General features: G+C 38.6%; 3 protein-coding genes across 12 annotated transcripts in view; 2 read left to right on the top strand and 1 right to left on the bottom strand.

Moving 5' to 3' along the window:
• The window catches only part of LRP2 (LDL receptor related protein 2), a 98,430-nt gene extending 94,000 nt beyond the window's left edge, over positions 1-4,430 (top strand). For all 8 annotated transcript variants that reach the window (XM_085552425.1, XM_085552424.1, XM_085552423.1 and 5 more), the window contains 5 exons: positions 392-521; positions 1,221-1,340; positions 1,431-1,538; positions 2,408-2,479; positions 2,932-4,430. In XM_085552425.1, the coding sequence (XP_085408551.1) occupies positions 392-521; positions 1,221-1,340; positions 1,431-1,538; positions 2,408-2,479; positions 2,932-3,093 (592 nt within the window). In that variant the 3' untranslated portion in view covers positions 3,094-4,430. The remainder of the gene's footprint in view (positions 1-391; positions 522-1,220; positions 1,341-1,430; positions 1,539-2,407; positions 2,480-2,931) is intronic.
• Positions 4,431-6,194: 1,764 nt separating this feature from the next.
• Positions 6,195-15,915, bottom strand: LOC107316746 (retinol dehydrogenase 7-like). Of its 2 annotated transcripts, XM_032445773.2 has the most exons (5): positions 15,751-15,915; positions 12,147-12,477; positions 10,344-10,602; positions 7,709-7,869; positions 6,195-6,892 (listed from the first exon to the last, which is right to left on the bottom strand). In XM_032445773.2, the coding sequence occupies exons 1-5, from the start codon at positions 15,796-15,798 to the stop codon at positions 6,642-6,644; spliced, it is 1,050 nt and encodes a 349-aa protein (XP_032301664.2). In that variant the 5' UTR covers positions 15,799-15,915; the 3' UTR covers positions 6,195-6,641. The 2 variants fall into 2 exon arrangements, with proteins under 2 accessions (XP_032301664.2, XP_085408566.1); XM_085552440.1 differs by lacking the exons at positions 6,195-6,892; positions 7,709-7,869 and adding an exon at positions 9,283-9,398.
• Positions 11,127-16,790, top strand: part of ABCB11 (ATP binding cassette subfamily B member 11) — a 48,309-nt gene continuing 42,645 nt past the window's right edge. Inside the window, exon 1 of one of the 2 annotated variants that reach the window (XM_015868574.3) lies at positions 11,127-11,238. The gene's annotated coding sequence lies outside the window, so the exon portion shown is untranslated. The remainder of the gene's footprint in view (positions 11,239-16,790) is intronic. The other variant, XM_085552426.1, reaches the window with a different exon arrangement.

Genomic DNA, 16,790 nt, shown 5'->3' with positions numbered 1-16,790 from the left:
TAGTATACAACACAGGTTAAATTTATTTATGAATTCCTGTAGTTAAATTGGGGCAAAATTTTCATGCAAATTAACCCTGTAGGATAAAGAGTTTGACAGATGTCTTTAAACTATGCAGTGAAATTCCCTACTTCTTACGTTGTTGAAAGGAAATTTTCGACATCATCAGGCAGTGAACAAGTAGGATTCTAGTGCACTGGCACTGAATGGGGTTTTGAATGGGGTAACAGGTTAGAATAACTGCTGAACTAATGCAGGCATATAAAATATAATGCTCTCATTAGCTTGCTTATAGCCAGTGAAAATTCCAAGTGATAAATATGGTTAAAAGAGTAACTAAAAGAAACCGTTTTATAAACTTCTTCTGTGTATATGTTCCTTTTTTTTGTAGCTTAAGCAGTCTTGTAAAATCAACTGAAAATGGCAATGGGGTAACTTTCCGATCTGGTACAGATGTCAGCATGGACATAGGAGGTTCTGTTTTTGAAGGGGACTCTGCTATAGACAGAGCAATGCAAATGGTAAGATTTAATTCTGAAATATTTGTCTTTCAGTATCATTTATAGCTGACAGAGGGAAGACTTTTGTGTTAAAGACATGGTGAGATGATAAATGTCTTCAAGAAAAAAAAAAAAGAACAGTGAAAGATAATATTCTGAAATAGATTTTTATAAACTGAAAACAAGGACATGCAGACTGTTCTTCAAAATAATGTGACTGCCATTTCTCAAGATTTAAACTGTGGGAATGAAGTCAGTTACCTGCTTTACTATTTCAACTTATTCTGAGTGAATGCAATAGATAAAAATATTGCAGGGAGAAACTTCTTGAGGGCCTTTGTGTTCTGTAAAACAGGTAAATATGTAGTTTTCAGATGCTGATTGTATGCTGGAAAATTCAGAGGTGAAACTCAGGACTAACCACAGAGTATACTACTTATCACAGCAAATTGTATACTTATTCTGTTTCTTATTCTAGTGAGTTAAAAAAAAAGAGAGATTAAAAAAAAAAAAAACAAACAAAAAACAACATAGTAAACTTGACATTATACTTTAAGTAGATGCTGGATTTTGTTAAATCCTATGTGAAAGTAAGCACGAATGTTTCTCTGAAATGAAGAATTGGATTATAAGATCATTCCCGGGAATGTGGTGGAGATGCATGGAGATGTTTGCTGTGCTGGAGTTACTGCCTTTTTTTTCCTTTTTTTTCCTCTGAAGAATGAAAACTTTGCAGTAGAGTCAGGGAAACAGCCGATCACATTTGAAAATCCAATGTATGCAACCAGAGATAGCGGAGCTGGTAGAACCAGTGAAGTTACAGTCAGTCAGCCAACACAGGTAAGAGAAACTTAATCTTGCCTTTAAATTTTATTCTTTTTACAGCCTTCTTTTCTTTGAAGAAAGATGAATTGCCTTTTTCTCTTCCAGGTAACAGGAGCTGGTAGTGTGGAAAATGAAAATTTTGAAAATCCTGTGTATGCTTCTGCAGTGTCTGCTAAGCCAAAAGAACCTCCTCCAAGTACAGACACGCCACAGGTAGTTCTGTGAATGTAGTGCTTGAAATCAGAGAAGTTGAATTGTGAGAGAAACTGCAATGTAGTTTCTGTTCTCTGTAAATAGTGCCATCAAGTTGGCATGTGCAGTGTATGAAGGTTAACTAACTATTAAAATTATTTTCAAGCTGATCGGGAAGTGAGAGGAAAGGAATGCAAGTGTAGAATGGCCATGGACACACAGTACAGATTTGTCGAGATTAAAAACCCAGACTGGCTCACCAAAATACCAAGACTGGAATACATTATTTCCTTTCACTGTCTGCTGTGCTCCATTTTGAGAGCAGATACTAGTCAGAAAATTGTAATGAAAGGCTTCAAATTGTCACTGTTTCCCAGCAGAAGTGATTATAAGATATTTGATGTCTTGATGCTCTTTCAAGTAGATAAACACAATCAATAATAACGGCCTAAGTAGTCTAATTGAGATGTCATTTGAATAAAATGACATGCATTTAAAGAGGTGGCCTGGAATGTGGAAGTACAGTGTGACTAAAAGTTTGCTTTGATTATTTAATAATAAAAACCAGAATTTATCTTTTCCTTTGCTACGAATGTCTATTGGGTAATGCAGCGAGGCCAGTTGTCTAGTGAGAAAATAGAAGCTGAGTATAGAATTGTGATATAAATGACCATTTCAAGTGGGTTTTTGAGATGAGTCTCTGATGCAGTCAGAGCAGGCATCAGAATATTTAAAGGATATTTAAATTAAAGTTACACCACAGCAGTATGAGAACATCCGGCTGAAATCGCCAAGTTAGCAGTCAATCCCAGTGAAATCCATCAACTGTGCTGGCATTTTGCTGAGAAATGATGAGAAAAATGTCTAAAGCTCTAATTTTTATATTTCAGGAATCAAAGTGGAATTTCTTCAAGAGAAAAATGAAACAAAACACTAATTTTGAAAACCCAATATATGCGGAGGTACTGCTTAATATTGTATTATGCTATTTTTCTGCTAATGCACTGCTAGACATTTAAGTGAATTAACACAAATTCCTGCCCAGGTCAAGATGGATCTGATGTGGTTTTGAGAAAAATTAGCAATCTTTGTAAAGAACGCAGTGTTCAGCAGGCACCCAGCATATGTGCACATTTAGACAAGTGAAGTTAGTCTAACGATAACCATTGCTATTGCTAGACTAACTATAGCCATTAAAACAGAAGTCCCAGTGTGCAGAGTAAGTTTTGAGTAAGTATTTCCTCAGTGGAACTTTCTGAGGTGAAATAAGTTTTTGAATTTGTTAGGTGGTGATTTGCGGAATTAATGTACCACTCAGTGAAATATTTGGATATTTAGTTAATATTTCTGAAAGTTGAGATTGAATGTTCTTTATACTAAAGTGTAAATTTGGATTTTATGATTATTGTTTCAGATGGAAAAGGAACAGCAACAGGACACAGAAAATGTCCCTCCTTCCTCTCCTTCACTGCCTCCCAAGATTACTCTGAAGAGAGACCAGCCATTAGCTTATACAGCAACAGAGGATACATTTAAAGACACCGCCAATCTTGTTAAAGAGGACTCTGTTGTATAAGTAGGTAACTGATTTAGGGAAAATGAGACACATCCATTTGCACATATATTTTTTATAAACAGAAGAGTAAGGTTCACAATCAAATGCTTTATAAGAATATATACATCTTCTAGTCGGTGGCTGGAGATGTATATTGAAACTATGCCTTGTTTTTGACAAATGCCAATTACTATTTTTATGAACAAGTATCATGGTGTACTATATGTATATCTTTGCACTGAACCTGTCTGAAAGTAATGTTATAAATATATTGTAAATTTGTAAATTTTTCAAAGATTATCTTGGTTTTTTTTTTGCTAGTATAAATCTGTATGGAATTGGTTGCATAAAGATAGGGGTAAAGTCGTTTCATAGGGGCTTAGACTAAAAATACAAACAAGGTGAGTATAGGAGCATTACTGATTTACAGGATCTTTCGCATATATATTTATAACAATACCTTTTAAAACTTCTACTGGTGCTCTGGGCATCCTTACCACCTATTTTTATTGTCTGCTGGATGTAGAAATGGGTGTCTCTGTTTATCTTGTGTTAAAAGATGGAAAAGTCAATGCAGCGTCATTCATAGCTGAATAGCTATCTGTGCAGAGTGTTATTCTTACAATGTTTTAACTGCCTGGGATAAAACAATCCATTAGACATACTTTTCTACTAGGATCCAATTAAAACCACTCGATTAATAGTGTTCTTTAAAAGATTTGATGGATTTAGATTTTAATGTCATGAGTACTGAATTTAATGAGATTCTCTCTTGTACATCAGTGAAATAGCACTGTTCTTGCTGGAGTCTCTGGAAGTTTTTTGTACTACTAAAAAAAGTAGCTAGATTCTGTAATAGCTTATTTCTGAAAAGCAAAATACAAAAGATACTGCTTCATTTAAGAAATGATTCAGGTATTTTAATGTGAAAATTTAATTTTATTGACTATTTATTTCCAGAGGTGGACATTAATAGAAAGGGAAACAATTTCTACTAATGCAGTCTTTGTAGTTAATCTGCTTATTTTCATAACCTTCTATCAGCATATACTGTATGTCTTACAAGTTTTTCTATTAATTAGCCAAGGTAATTTCCACAGTGTGAACTGTTTGAGGAAACTCTGAGTACCACTACAGGAACATGTAGCATTCCTAACTAGTTACTCACATAATTTAAAGATTCTTAAATTAAGATAATTGAGACTTCTACTATTTGATTGCTTTATGACTAAGTTCTCAAAACATACACTATTTCTAATTAGAATGCTTCTAATTATTTTGTAATGTACTTTGATTAGAAAAGACTACTGGAAAATAATGCTGCTGAATAAATTTAATAAATGTATTATTTTATCATATCCCTATTCCATAACTTTTTGTCAATGCTGTATGGATTCTGCCACTGCGGAGACTTCAGTGCACCCTGAGATGAAAACAATCTTGCTTTAGGTAAATTAAAGTAAGAATAGCTTATAACTCTACACAACTGTTTAGAGTTTTTTATATAAAATCACTAATATTTTATCACTGCTTCCTTATATACATATGTTAAATAATCTGGCCATTGTAACAGGAAAATCTTAGAATTTATTGCAGGAAACTGGTTATTAAGGTAGTGTCGTAGTGTCGATATAAGCAACCAAAATGTTAGTCTGATACTATATCTGATTGCTTGAATGTAGAAAAATCCTTTAGAATTGGGAACACAACATACATATCTCTGAATGTCTATGAGAAAGATTTCCTTTTAAAGGCAGGTTGCTCTTGTCGAGGAAGGAACTAATAAGTCCTCAAAGTGTTTTTAAGAGAGAAGGAAGAGCTAGCATTTCCTTGAGATTTATGTCCAATTGCTTATACATCAGCTATGTGTCAGAGGGTATTTTTTTTTCTTTGCCTTAAATTTTTTACTTTTCAGGTGTAGAAGAAAACCAATACTGGGAGACTGGATTAGATATGTAGCGTACAAATTTGATTATTTAACATACTGGATGGCAAAGGATTCCTAAGCTTTAACTGGGTCTCTTCATCTCAGTAGTGTATTGCAACATAACCTTCTGAGTATGTATATGTGTTGTGGTACTGTGTTGAATAGAAGTTTCAGATTCTTTTCCTAACTTCATTTTCCACTTTTATTATATTTCCCTCATGAGGGCAGTCCCTGGCTTAATTCTTGTTTGGAATTTTGTTGTTTAAAAGAAGGCTTATTAGAAATTTCAGCACATCTCTCTAATTGGCCGCTACAAGCCCAGTAAATTAAAATGTTAAATTTTTTTCACTGAACATTTTATCTACATCTGTCTAGCCAGGCAGAAAGAGCTACGACTCTCTGTATGAAGTAAAATAAATTTCTTCTTGAAACCATTTGCTAGATAATACAACCTCAGTGAATCATTTTTACATTCTGTCCCTTTCTTGCATATGCTCTCCCACCCTCAGCACACACACACTGCACGGTAATGAAACTGATTTTCTTACATTTGGTGCTCTGACCTGCAACTGGTATTTTTCTAAGCTTAATTGAATTGCACATTAATGATTAATCACCAGCGCAGGTCTTTAGCAAATAAAACCTTTACCCTCTCAATTTTCAAATCTCCAGGAACACAAGCATGTCAGTAGCTTAACTGATAGAAATAGTGTACAAGAGGCACAGCAACTTAAGCTGCCACTTCACCATTTTGAGCACGCTCTTTGTACATTCGGATTAATTGGCTGTAGCATATATTAGCAACCTGTTTCATCTAATGAGTGAAATAATAATTCTTTTAAGTTGCAAAGCACATTGAGGGCAAAATAAATGTAAATATATATTCATTTTAACATTTTCCCTAGTAAACAGTGCAGGTATTGGGAATGGGTATTAAAATGCAACTATTAAGATATAAGTGTTGCTCTGTTATAGTAGTAATGGGGGATCGTTCAGTTTTGATTTTTCCTGTAATTTCATATCTTTGAAATAACTTACGTTTTGTCTCTACACAGTTGAATAACCAGATGGTTAGATGTGGTCAAATTCTGCAATTGTAATTTTTGGAATATGTTGCAATAGCTGGGCTTTGTTATTGTTTGATTTGATATCTTGTGTTCAGGAGCTTTTGAAGTTTAGCAACTTCTGAATATGGCCATGACCAAGCTACATGAAATAGATTATTAAATCTGAATAAGCACATTCTATAAGGTACGTGTATAATATAGATGTTCTGAAAGACCAATGATTTTATCTTTTTCTTTTCGAATTCTCTAGAAACCTACGTGTTGTTGAAGTCAATGTGAAAAACAGATTTTCATTTAAATAAGAAAAACAACAAATGTTTTATTGGATGAGCAGTATTAACTAGATTTGTAGCTGAACATTGCTTGCATGCAGATATTACAGACGTATCACTTCTGGGCGCAAAAAAGTGTGGTAGGTTCACAAGTCTTATCTACAAACTCAGAAATTTTAGGTAAGCAGGAGAAAGTGTTTTCTGAAGGGAATTTTAGTAGTCTAGTAACTGGTAAAGAGGAGATGTCATCTGTTTATGAGAGGATTAAGAGTTGTTTCCATAGAGCTGATGCTGGTTATAGTACTAGATGTTGATTAGAGCACCAGGGACTGAACTCCCACTAGCTGCTGGAGCTGGAAGCATCATGTGAAACAGCATGTCAGATAAACAGCTCGGGGCATAGTAGAGGAACAGCCAAAAGAACTTTGCATCCCATCCAGCTCCATATCGTGTCCTGGGGTACTTTGCTAACAGGGCATGTTCCATGCATTTTATGACCTTAGAAATATCAGAGTTGCACAGTCTTTTCACTGATGATCTTTGAGCTTTTCTATCTACAAAGAAGAAAACAAACTGGAAGTATTTATGCAACATTCTGTATGAGAGGATTCTTGTCATTTACTGGTTTTTTCCTACAGCCACTGTAGGCTTATAATAAAGGTTGCCTTAAACTGCTGGCTCAAGTACTGTGGTATAGCTACAGCAGAAATGAGCAAGTGCTGCAGAATCCAAAGAACAAGGCAACAGAAATCTCCCTGGCCAATATTATGAGACAGGTCTTTTCTACTTTATGTGCAGCAGAATTTTTCAGCTATCATTAAGCCATAAATATACAGCCCTAACCCTCCTATGCCCCCTAGATATTTTGCATCTTACGTACGTAGGAACTGAGGATGGGAGGATGCCATCACATGTCACTGATTTCTCAGGGGAGCCTATAGAACTGGCCTCATCAAGCATACACAGGAAGAACATCAATGAGCTCCTAACTGAAGCTTATGAAATCTGCAAACATTTACAGAATCATAGAGTGGTTGAGGTCAGAAGGGATCTACAGAGTTCATCTTATCCAAAGCCCTTCTCAAGCTGGACTACTTAGGGCAGGTTGCCCAGAAGCATGTCCAGGTGGCTTTTGAAGATCTCCAAGGAGGGAGATTCCACAAACAATCAGGGTGACTTGTTCCAGCACTCAGTATTTCCTGATGTTCAGCCAGAGAACCTCTTGTGTTCCAATTTGTCCTGCCTTGTCCTTTCAACTGGGCACCACTGAAGAGTTAGGCTTCCATTATCTCTGTATTCCCCCTTTCTGATATTTAGAGTCATTAATGATATCCTCCCCTGAGCCTTCATGCTGTCCCTTTCCTACTTACATTCAGAAAAGTATTTTTCTCCATAGGAATCTCTGATATCATTAGGCAGTCTGTTCCAAAGTCTTAGGAGGTCTCTCTCCATGATACTTGAATTAACTTTTGTGTTGAAGAAACTGTGCCCAACAATGCTTACTTTCACTCCGAAGTGCTGAATATCTCTCCTAGAAGAAAAAACAACCAAAACAAAAACTACCCAGAAAGCTGTCTCTGAACACCCGATAAGGGCATAGCCATTAAACATAGCTGAGTGGAAAGTCTGTCACTTTAATTAGTATTTGAGACTTTCTTTTCTTCAAATGTTAAAATAGCTTTTATGAGATGTTCCAGTTAGCATCACAGTGTTGTACCTATCACTGTAAAAATGCAGCAGGCAACTAACAGTGAAAGCAACATCAGGTAGATTTGCAGGTTTTCTGTATGATCTGTTTTGGACTGGTATAAAGGATATGATACCCACCTCTGTCTGTTTATTGTAGCATATCAGCTTCTAGGAGAAACAGATTATTAAGGTGCTTGGTTAGAAGTCAAAGTGAGAAAAAAATTCCAATTTGGTTGGGACTTTATTTTGCATGTTCTGGTGAAATGGCTATGGTTAATGATGAAGTATTAGTGCAGTAAAGGTCAGCGTGCTTTCTGGTGGTGTGGTTCCCTCTATGAAATTTGAGTTGCAATGCAGCGCCCTCAGAATGAAAATCATCACTGTTCTGTCAAATAGCTTCAGAGACGCAGGCAGGTGGGTTCCATAGCACACAAAGAAGTCGACCGTGTGTACGCTAGACACTAGTTTTTATTGTACTGCCTTGGAATATATATTTCTCTGTACAAGCATTCATTATTGTTTACAACCAATGTTCATAGACCCTGTGAAGACTTCGCTTGTTGGTCTGCTCCTCAGCCAACCCAAGGCAGTATATCACAGCTAATGTCAGTGAAGGCTGCTTAGCTTAATTTTCTGAAGTTATGAATACCTTTGGTAATCTGATTGCTGCTTGTAATCACCCAGCTCAGACTGCTGTGGAGCATTAGCGCAAAATAAAATAGGTTGTAAACTGGCAACAGAGGAGATTAATAGTTTGGCATAAGTCCTTCATAGTTCAGTTGTGAGCATACAGAGGTGTTTTACCTTGCTGGGGAAGTTTTACATAGATATTTTTTATTGTCATTGCATAGCGAAATGCTGTGTAAGGGGCACTAATGATAACTTTGTTCAATGAGAGGGAAGGGTACTCTGTTACTGAACCCATGTGAAGATAAGGCTTTCTGCTTACCATTGTTTTGCAAAAATACTGGCATTAAGTTTAATGGTATTGAAGGTCTTGAACCAGTAGTAGGGGAAAGGGAACTGAAATGCCAACTCTGCACAGATACCTTTAGTAGTTCATGTGCTCAGACAAAAACTCATTTTCTCTAATTGCTGCGTGAGCATACTTTGTGAATTAATAGACTTTAGGGTGGAGAATGTAATAATTATGCTATGATAAGACATAGTATGCCAACTGCAAGATGACTGTTTGGTTTATAGACTTGGAATGAACTCCCCAGAAGGAGAGCTGTAAAGTGAAGCCAGAGTGACTGTTGTTCTCGGGTGCTGTTTTCAGAACCTGTTTGACAGGGATAATCCATCTGCAGACATGGAAGAAGGTAGAAAGCAGTCACTGATCTTTAAGAGCTTAAAAAGGCAACTCAGGGCCTATAAGGTGGAACCAGAAGAAAAGAATATACACTAAAGGCTTCAGTGTCTGAGAATAAGACCCCTGCTGTGAAGTCAGATGTCTTCTCCAAGGCATCTGGCCTTGCCAGCTGGAATACGCCTAGCACACCTATGTTTGATTGTGACCTCTGCAGAAGGGCCTCAGCAGCTTATTAAGAGCTCAGGGATCTGAGAGTGCTTATCAGAATCATAACACCAGGCAGCTTATAATTACCTTGATTGCATGCTACTGAATGTATTACAGTTACGCACTGCTGTTTGTTAGGGACACAATCTGCCAAATGCAAACAACCGTAACTGACACAACTGTATCTGTACTGCTGTGCTTAGGCTCTCATGCTTATACATATTGCAGTCAATACAAATCATTTGAAATCACTGTGAATCTATATGCTTCATATAGTTAGTTTCTTCCCTCCTGGTTAACAATATTGAATGAGACATAATTTTGTTTGTAACTTCCAGATTATCAAAAGGGAATTCAGACAGGCTCCAGCTGGAAGTACATGCATATACACTTTCATAATCCTCAGGGAGCAAATGCAACATGTTTAAGGTCCTCATGTTTCATGTATCTATGTCTGGCAATATGGTACATGTCAAACAGCCTGTGAACCTTAAGTACAACATGTCCAGGAAGTGTCTGACCTGGCTAGGCTGTACTGCTGATTTCCCTGTACATATGAAGGGGATTCTTGTGTTCTGTAGCTGCGTGCCAGCCATATGCAAATGTTTCCTGGTGACTCTGTTCATAGCACTGGAGGCTGAAACCCCAAACAGGTGACCATCACCTTTTTCATTTTCTTTTGCTCCTTAGGCAGAATTAACACAGACAAAATGGAAGAGGCAAACATACAGGCATCCTTCCCTGAAGCACATCTGCAATCTGTTCTTGGATTTATGCATGTATTTCTAACTACTCACCGTAAGATGTCGGAGAAAGATTCCATGCCCCATTTGGACAAGTTGTAGCCACCCCCTACAAATGCCATGAAGCCTCTAGCATTGATTAGATTGACCACTCTTCCCTCGGCTTTTTTCAGAAGTGGTAGAAGCTTGAGCGTGATTTCAATCAGTCCCAGTAGATTAACATCCAGCACTGAGTGGAAGTCATCAATCCTCAGCCAGTCAGTGGGTGCTGCAGGTGTTGCTCCTTCAGCAGCGTTCACCAAGCCAAAAAGCCCTAGGAAGATTCCAAAATCATTTATTTCTGTATTTGGCAATATCTTATCATAGGCTTTCGTATATAACACTGGGAGCCAAGCACTTGGCAAAAGCTTCAGTGGGATGAAGTCTAGAACCTGCTTGTAGGTGTCTACTCTGTACACCTGTACTGAAGATTTTAGGCAATTATTCTAAAAGAAGATATTAGGAGATAAGGAAAATATTTTCAGTTGGAGAAATGGGATGCAAAAGTGGCCTTTATTACTTACTCAGGTATGTGGGTTCCTAATGTGCACTTATTTTCTTGTGAAAACTAAACAGTATGTAAAAGTGGAAAGGTTGATTTTTCCTGAGTTGGGGACTAAAGGTCTAAACTAAACATAGTGAATTAGTCAATGCTTCTAAAAATGTTAGCTTAACCCTGTGTATTGATAATACTGCTTTACTACCCTATAAATTACTTGAAGGGCTTTAGATAAATAGTGACGCTTCTGGAAGGACAGCCTGTGCCTGGAGGGAGAGGCCGAAGGTTCAGCACTGCTTCTGTAAAGAGCTTCTCAGAAGGAGGTGACAGCAGTGGTTAACCTGACCAGGAACATACTGCATTCTACAGCCTGGAAGCAGAGGCCTGTGCAGGATCAGCCTCTCTGAGAAGGTAAGCTCTAGTAATTATTTTGTCTTTGCTCTCATTCTTTGCTTTCAAAGATGGTCTGAAACTTTGCATAATGAAGGAAGAAAATCCCCTTGATGTAGAAGATACTGTATTTTGCTGTTCTAGCTACTAAATTAATGAACCATTCTACTGAATATTTGATACAACTGTGTTGTATGGCTGGTATTTGCAGTGCCTTGATCCCAATTTTCTGCCATTAACAATGTCTAGTCTGAGTGGTTGGCACCAAGAAAGAAATATGTATGTTGCCACAGGTCTATATATTTACCACAAGTCTTCTATCACCACGTGTTAAAAACACATAAGCCGTTTTTTTTAACTTACAGGTATCCAAGGACAAACTCTTCTTTGTTCTAGACAAGTGCTCAGAGTGGTATTAAGAGCTACCCATGTAACAATTCTAAGAAAACTGTCTGAAAAGGCAAGAGTTTAGATGTTACAGTCAGTAGTACAGTTGTTATTAAGTGCATTGCAAAAATCAGATTCTTTCAGCCATGCAAAAACACTTTTCTGGTTACTGTAGGAGCCCTGCACCAGCCATTTTTAATTGCCTGAGCTTGCTTTACTGACAAGAAAGCTTGTTCTGGTACTGGTTAGCACCCTCCCCCTTTTGAGACTTTTCAACTGCACCAAAAAGAGTCTGGAAAACACATCAGGGAATGATCTGGTTTTAACAGCTGTATTTCTAGGCACTCTGCTGGCAGAATTGCCCAAAAGCATTTCTGGAGAAAATCTTTCTGAGCTGAGAAGTGACAGAACTGAAGAGGGAATGTGCTTCATCAGTAAGAGGAAAAGTTCGTCTGTAGATAGCAAAGAGGCTCCAGAACTCTTAGCTAGACCAGATTTGGTTATACTGAATAATTCTTCTGCAAGCTGACCTTTCGACTTACCCTTGCCTGCTGTTTCCTCTGTCACAAATAGTACAGCCCTGGAGATGCTGCTGGAGTCAGCCAAGTCCAGATCCACTGTCTTCAGGGAAAGTGAGGAGCAGGACAGTAGTTCTTGGCCTTCTTTTTCATTGGCACATGCAGCAATGACACAAAATCCCCTTTTGTCAAGCCACTTGGCCAGTGCATTTCCAAGTGTGGTGTCACAGCCTGTTATGAAGACATACTTTTCACTCAGGTCTCTAACTCTGTGACGGTCTCTGATGAGCCAGTAAATGATGAGAGAAAGTATGGAAGCCAGAATCACTATGTGCAGTGAGTCTGAAAATGAAAGCTATTAGAGAATGTGTTAGTGATCTAGAAATGCAATCAAATAAACATGCTTGGCCAATCCCCAACTTTGTAAGACCCAGTTCCCATGAGGGACTTTGTTTCTGATTGCTCTCCATCCAGCTCACTGTAAGACTGTATAGGTGGAACTTTTACATAATGTGATTGGGATCCGTGACTAATGCGTGACTTGGCAAAACCTTCTCCTGACCTCCTTTTCAACAGTTTTTCACTGTGTTCAAGTTTTACTTGCCTATCTTCCTGGTCAGCTCCATCTTCTCAGGATATTTCAGGCTGAAAGGAATGACTGCGTGATTTCTCAAAGTAGTGCCTGATGGTGACTTTTTGTTAGGTGTAAACTGGCAATTATTTGTGCTAATACTGGATAGAGGGATTCTTCTGGGAAGAAGGATAATTCTCTTTGACTGTCAGCATGATGCCACCCCGTCTGCTCTTCTAATATATAGTGTGGAAGCAGAGAGAGCCTAGGAGTGACGAGAGAAGTCCAAGCCGTAGTGGTGGGTCCTCTAATTTGTTCTGTGATTTGTGCTGCATCATAGTAAGTCACTTCCTCTCCACTCCTAAGACAAGAATGACCTTATAGCAGTGTCTGAGCTTTCTGACTCCTTCCTCATTGCCTGTCTGGCACTGATACAGAGTGAACTAAGATATATTATATGGGAACTTCGCATCAATAAATGAGGATGTTCATGGTGATGTGCTGCCCTCAAAAAAGCACTGAGGGAATACAAAGTTCCCAAACACAGCGGTGAGCATACTGTTTATTTATTACAAGGATTTTTTATGACTACAGCATGCAGTTCTTGACATCTAAAAGTCTTTACAATTGGTTGCTGTCTTTGTATTTTTGCTTTGTGTGATATTTAATCAAACCCTTATTTGTGGGAAAGTTGGTCAGCATTTTCTGGATGTCTTGCTAAAAAGAAACTTTTTTACAAGTGCTGAACAGTCACTTAGGCTCTATCTGCCTACATATGAATCCAGGCAAGTGATTATGTTCAAGGAATGAACATGTGATTGTATTCAAATAATTAATGGATATGTTAAAATGAAGGAATTTACTATTATTTTTAAATCCTGGAATTACTTGAAGAGAAAGCAGGCCTTCATTTTTTATGTTCTGTAACTCACAGCTGTCTGAAGTTAAGAGTTTGGCTGACTTCTGTGTGATATCCATGTTACCTTAAAACACTAATGGTAAAGGAAGACCTGTTTGCTAGAGTGGTGTTCTTGTTCATCTGGTGCTCTTGTTCCTACTGAGTTGGTGGAATTATTTGGATTTATTTAAATCAAGTCATCATCTAATCCAGTAGGAGTGGACAAAGTCTCAGAAACTGATAGTGAGTGAATATTGGACTCATTGAATAATGACATCAGTCACATAGCTGATGCATGATGAGTAACAACATTCTACTGAATGATATTACTTTAAACAGCCGGATGCTTCTGTAGCCATGGATATGGACCTCTGAGCTATGGGTTAACTCTCTCTGATACGAAAATGTTAAGCAAATATATACAGATAAGAGTTTGCACCTTCTTCTGCTGCACTCTGCAGGAAGGCTCCCACTGAAGTGTTTGGGTGTTAAATTGGTCTCTGGGCTGTATCAGTTATTTTAGAAGCCTATCTCTGTGCAGTGTCAACTCCAAGGGAATAGGCCTTCTAATTCAGGTACTTCTCCAGGATACAGTGTGCTGTGTGTGGAACCTCATGGCTCATCCTCCCCATGGCTTCTGGACCGTGTGCACATCTGCACCAGGTAGCTCCCCGCAGGCTCTAGGTGCTGCCTGTCCAAAAGCACATGGACGGACATCTGCTGCTGGGCAACATGATGGGCTGCTCTCTGCTGGAACATTTTGCTGGAATTTATTCTGCTAGATGATGTCACATCTGCTAAAAGGAGTCTGGGGTCAGAATTGGAGGAAATAATTTCAGTAAAGATTTTCTTCAGAGAAAATCGTCTGTTGCTGTGAACGTGCAATGTTGCGTGAAATAGTTTTTGTCTGATAATTGTGGAGCACTAAAAAGCTGCTTCTCTGCCAGCAGCACATCAGTTTTGAAGTAGTTCTTGCAGTGGCAAAGAATGTGCTTCTAGGGAAAATGTCAGCATGATATTTCAAGAGTTTTGATATATTTCCAGAAATACTGAATTTTGATTACCGGTGTAGCCTGTAAGTAGCTGAAGGCAAGTTCTGCCTTCCATTAAAATGCTGATATTTGCCTGGCAAATTGAGAACTCTTGGAATAAAGCTTGGCTTTTTGTGCACACACAAGTGCCATTATAAAAGCAATTGGTTTTAAAGAAAAGCAATGTGAACACACTATGAGAGCCCTTTAAGGTCCTCAGATGACTGCAAGTGGCAGCATCCTTCGGCTTCTCTGCAGAGAGGAAGCTGAAGCACCCTGCTTCAGGGAGTGTGACTGTTCTGCTCCTACAGCAGGCAGTGCTGGCAGTTGTGCTAGAGAACCTTGGGCTGAAGGAAATGTGGGGTCTGGATATGCTTTGGATTTCACCCTCCAGCACTGTCCTCATAGTGCAAACCCTGCGGAAGTCAGTGCCCTGCAGTGGGGTGGCCTGGCCCACCATGCACACTGAGGAAGAGTTGGTAAAGGAAATGCAGAGCCTCTTCAGAAGCAGTCCTAATAGAACACATGGGGAAGATTCAGCTGTCAGGCAGTGCCCTGGCAGGCTGCCCAGCAGCTCTCCAGTTCAGTGCAAACTTTAATAATCAGTCACCTTGTCAGTGCTACAAACTGCCTGGTTTTCAATTAACAAACCAAGCATGTACTCAGGCACAAATACATCACACCTCCCACTCTTTCTTGAGCTATTCCTCCATGTGCAGGGCTTTGCACTTGTGTTTCATGGGAAAGGGCTGCTTTCCTATCAGCTGTGTAAAGAGGACAGTACGGTTCAGAGGTCAGCAGATAACTTAAAGATCTTCCGTGACCTTTCAGCTTAAAAGAAATACATATCCAAATTGTCCTGAGCATTTTTCAGGGAGGTGAATTCAGTCTGGTTAAATGAGGGCTGATTCTCAGCATGAGAGTTATCTTTGCTTGTAGAGCTGACAGTTCAGATTTTTTTTCCCATGCAATTAGTAAAGAACACAGGGCAAATAAAGCTTTGTAAACCCTGAGGTGACCAAACCAGTAATTAATAATAATAAGGGAGTTGAGAAATATTCCAAATGTTCTAAAGAATTCAGATTTAGACACGTTAGACACGATTTCTACTCTTGTGCTGGTACTCACGTTTAGGGGAGACATCTGCAAGCTCACCAGGTACCTCCGGGTGCTCATGGGTGGCCTTCACCAGTTATTTCGGTGCATCGACATTTGGACGATGATATAGTTTTCACAAAACCCTGCAAATTCAGCATGGTGGTTTTATGGCTGACAAGCAGTCCTTCTCCTCTCTGTTGGTAACCACTTGTGCTGTGGTGCTCCTATCTTAGGGAATTAGTTTTATTAATCCTCCACCTAAGCTCCATCACAGCCAATCCTACCTTTGCTGTATAAGCTTTGCAGGCTATATATAGTTATCTATAGAGCCTAGGGGACTGCTAAGACTCCTTAGGGAGTACTAACCTACTGTGCATTATGTTGAAACAAGCAGGAATCTTTCCATTGATTTAACTGGGCTTATTTCAGACCTCTCTCTTTACTCCTGCACATGAATGAGCTGCCATTGATAGGACTTGGTCTTTCTGGGACAAAGATACAGCTTTGTGTTTGACAGCTCTCAGGAGCAAAATTATTTGCTCTGGTACAAGGACAGCTTTACTGTACTTGAAACAGATCAATTATCTGTGTAACTAAGTAACATGTATCAAATAGAAGTTCAAATTCTACAAGCTCTGCTCAACAGTTTTCATGAAAATAGCTTCTAACATGTTACTGCTAGGACTGCTAACATAGGACTGGCCTGAAGTGTGCTGGGTGCTTCTGATCCCTCTGCTCTGTTTGAATGTGTAAGCAAAGCTCCTTTCCCCTTCTCTTCAGGCATACAAGTAAACGAGATGTCTGATTGTAGAAGAGAACTTACCACCAGGATGTGGCCCTTTTTACAGTGAAAAATATCTTTGTAATGCATTGAGCAATTTATATTTTTCCTGCATTCCTAGTATAAATAATGTATTTACAGTTGTGAACTTTGCTTTAAATGTTAATCACTACAGTGCTGTAGTCTTGCAGCAGCTGTGACAGAACCTGTGGTCTGACAAGGGCTGACATAAATCAGCCAAACTTCAGTCTCTAAACCTGATACAGATCAGAGCAGCCACTGCCATTTT

Source organism: Coturnix japonica, chromosome 7 (assembly GCF_054131305.1).
Source record: "Coturnix japonica strain WE chromosome 7, WE-NBRP24, whole genome shotgun sequence".
Taxonomy (NCBI): Eukaryota; Metazoa; Chordata; class Aves; order Galliformes; family Phasianidae; genus Coturnix; species Coturnix japonica.
This window is presented reverse-complemented; position numbering and strand designations above follow the sequence as displayed.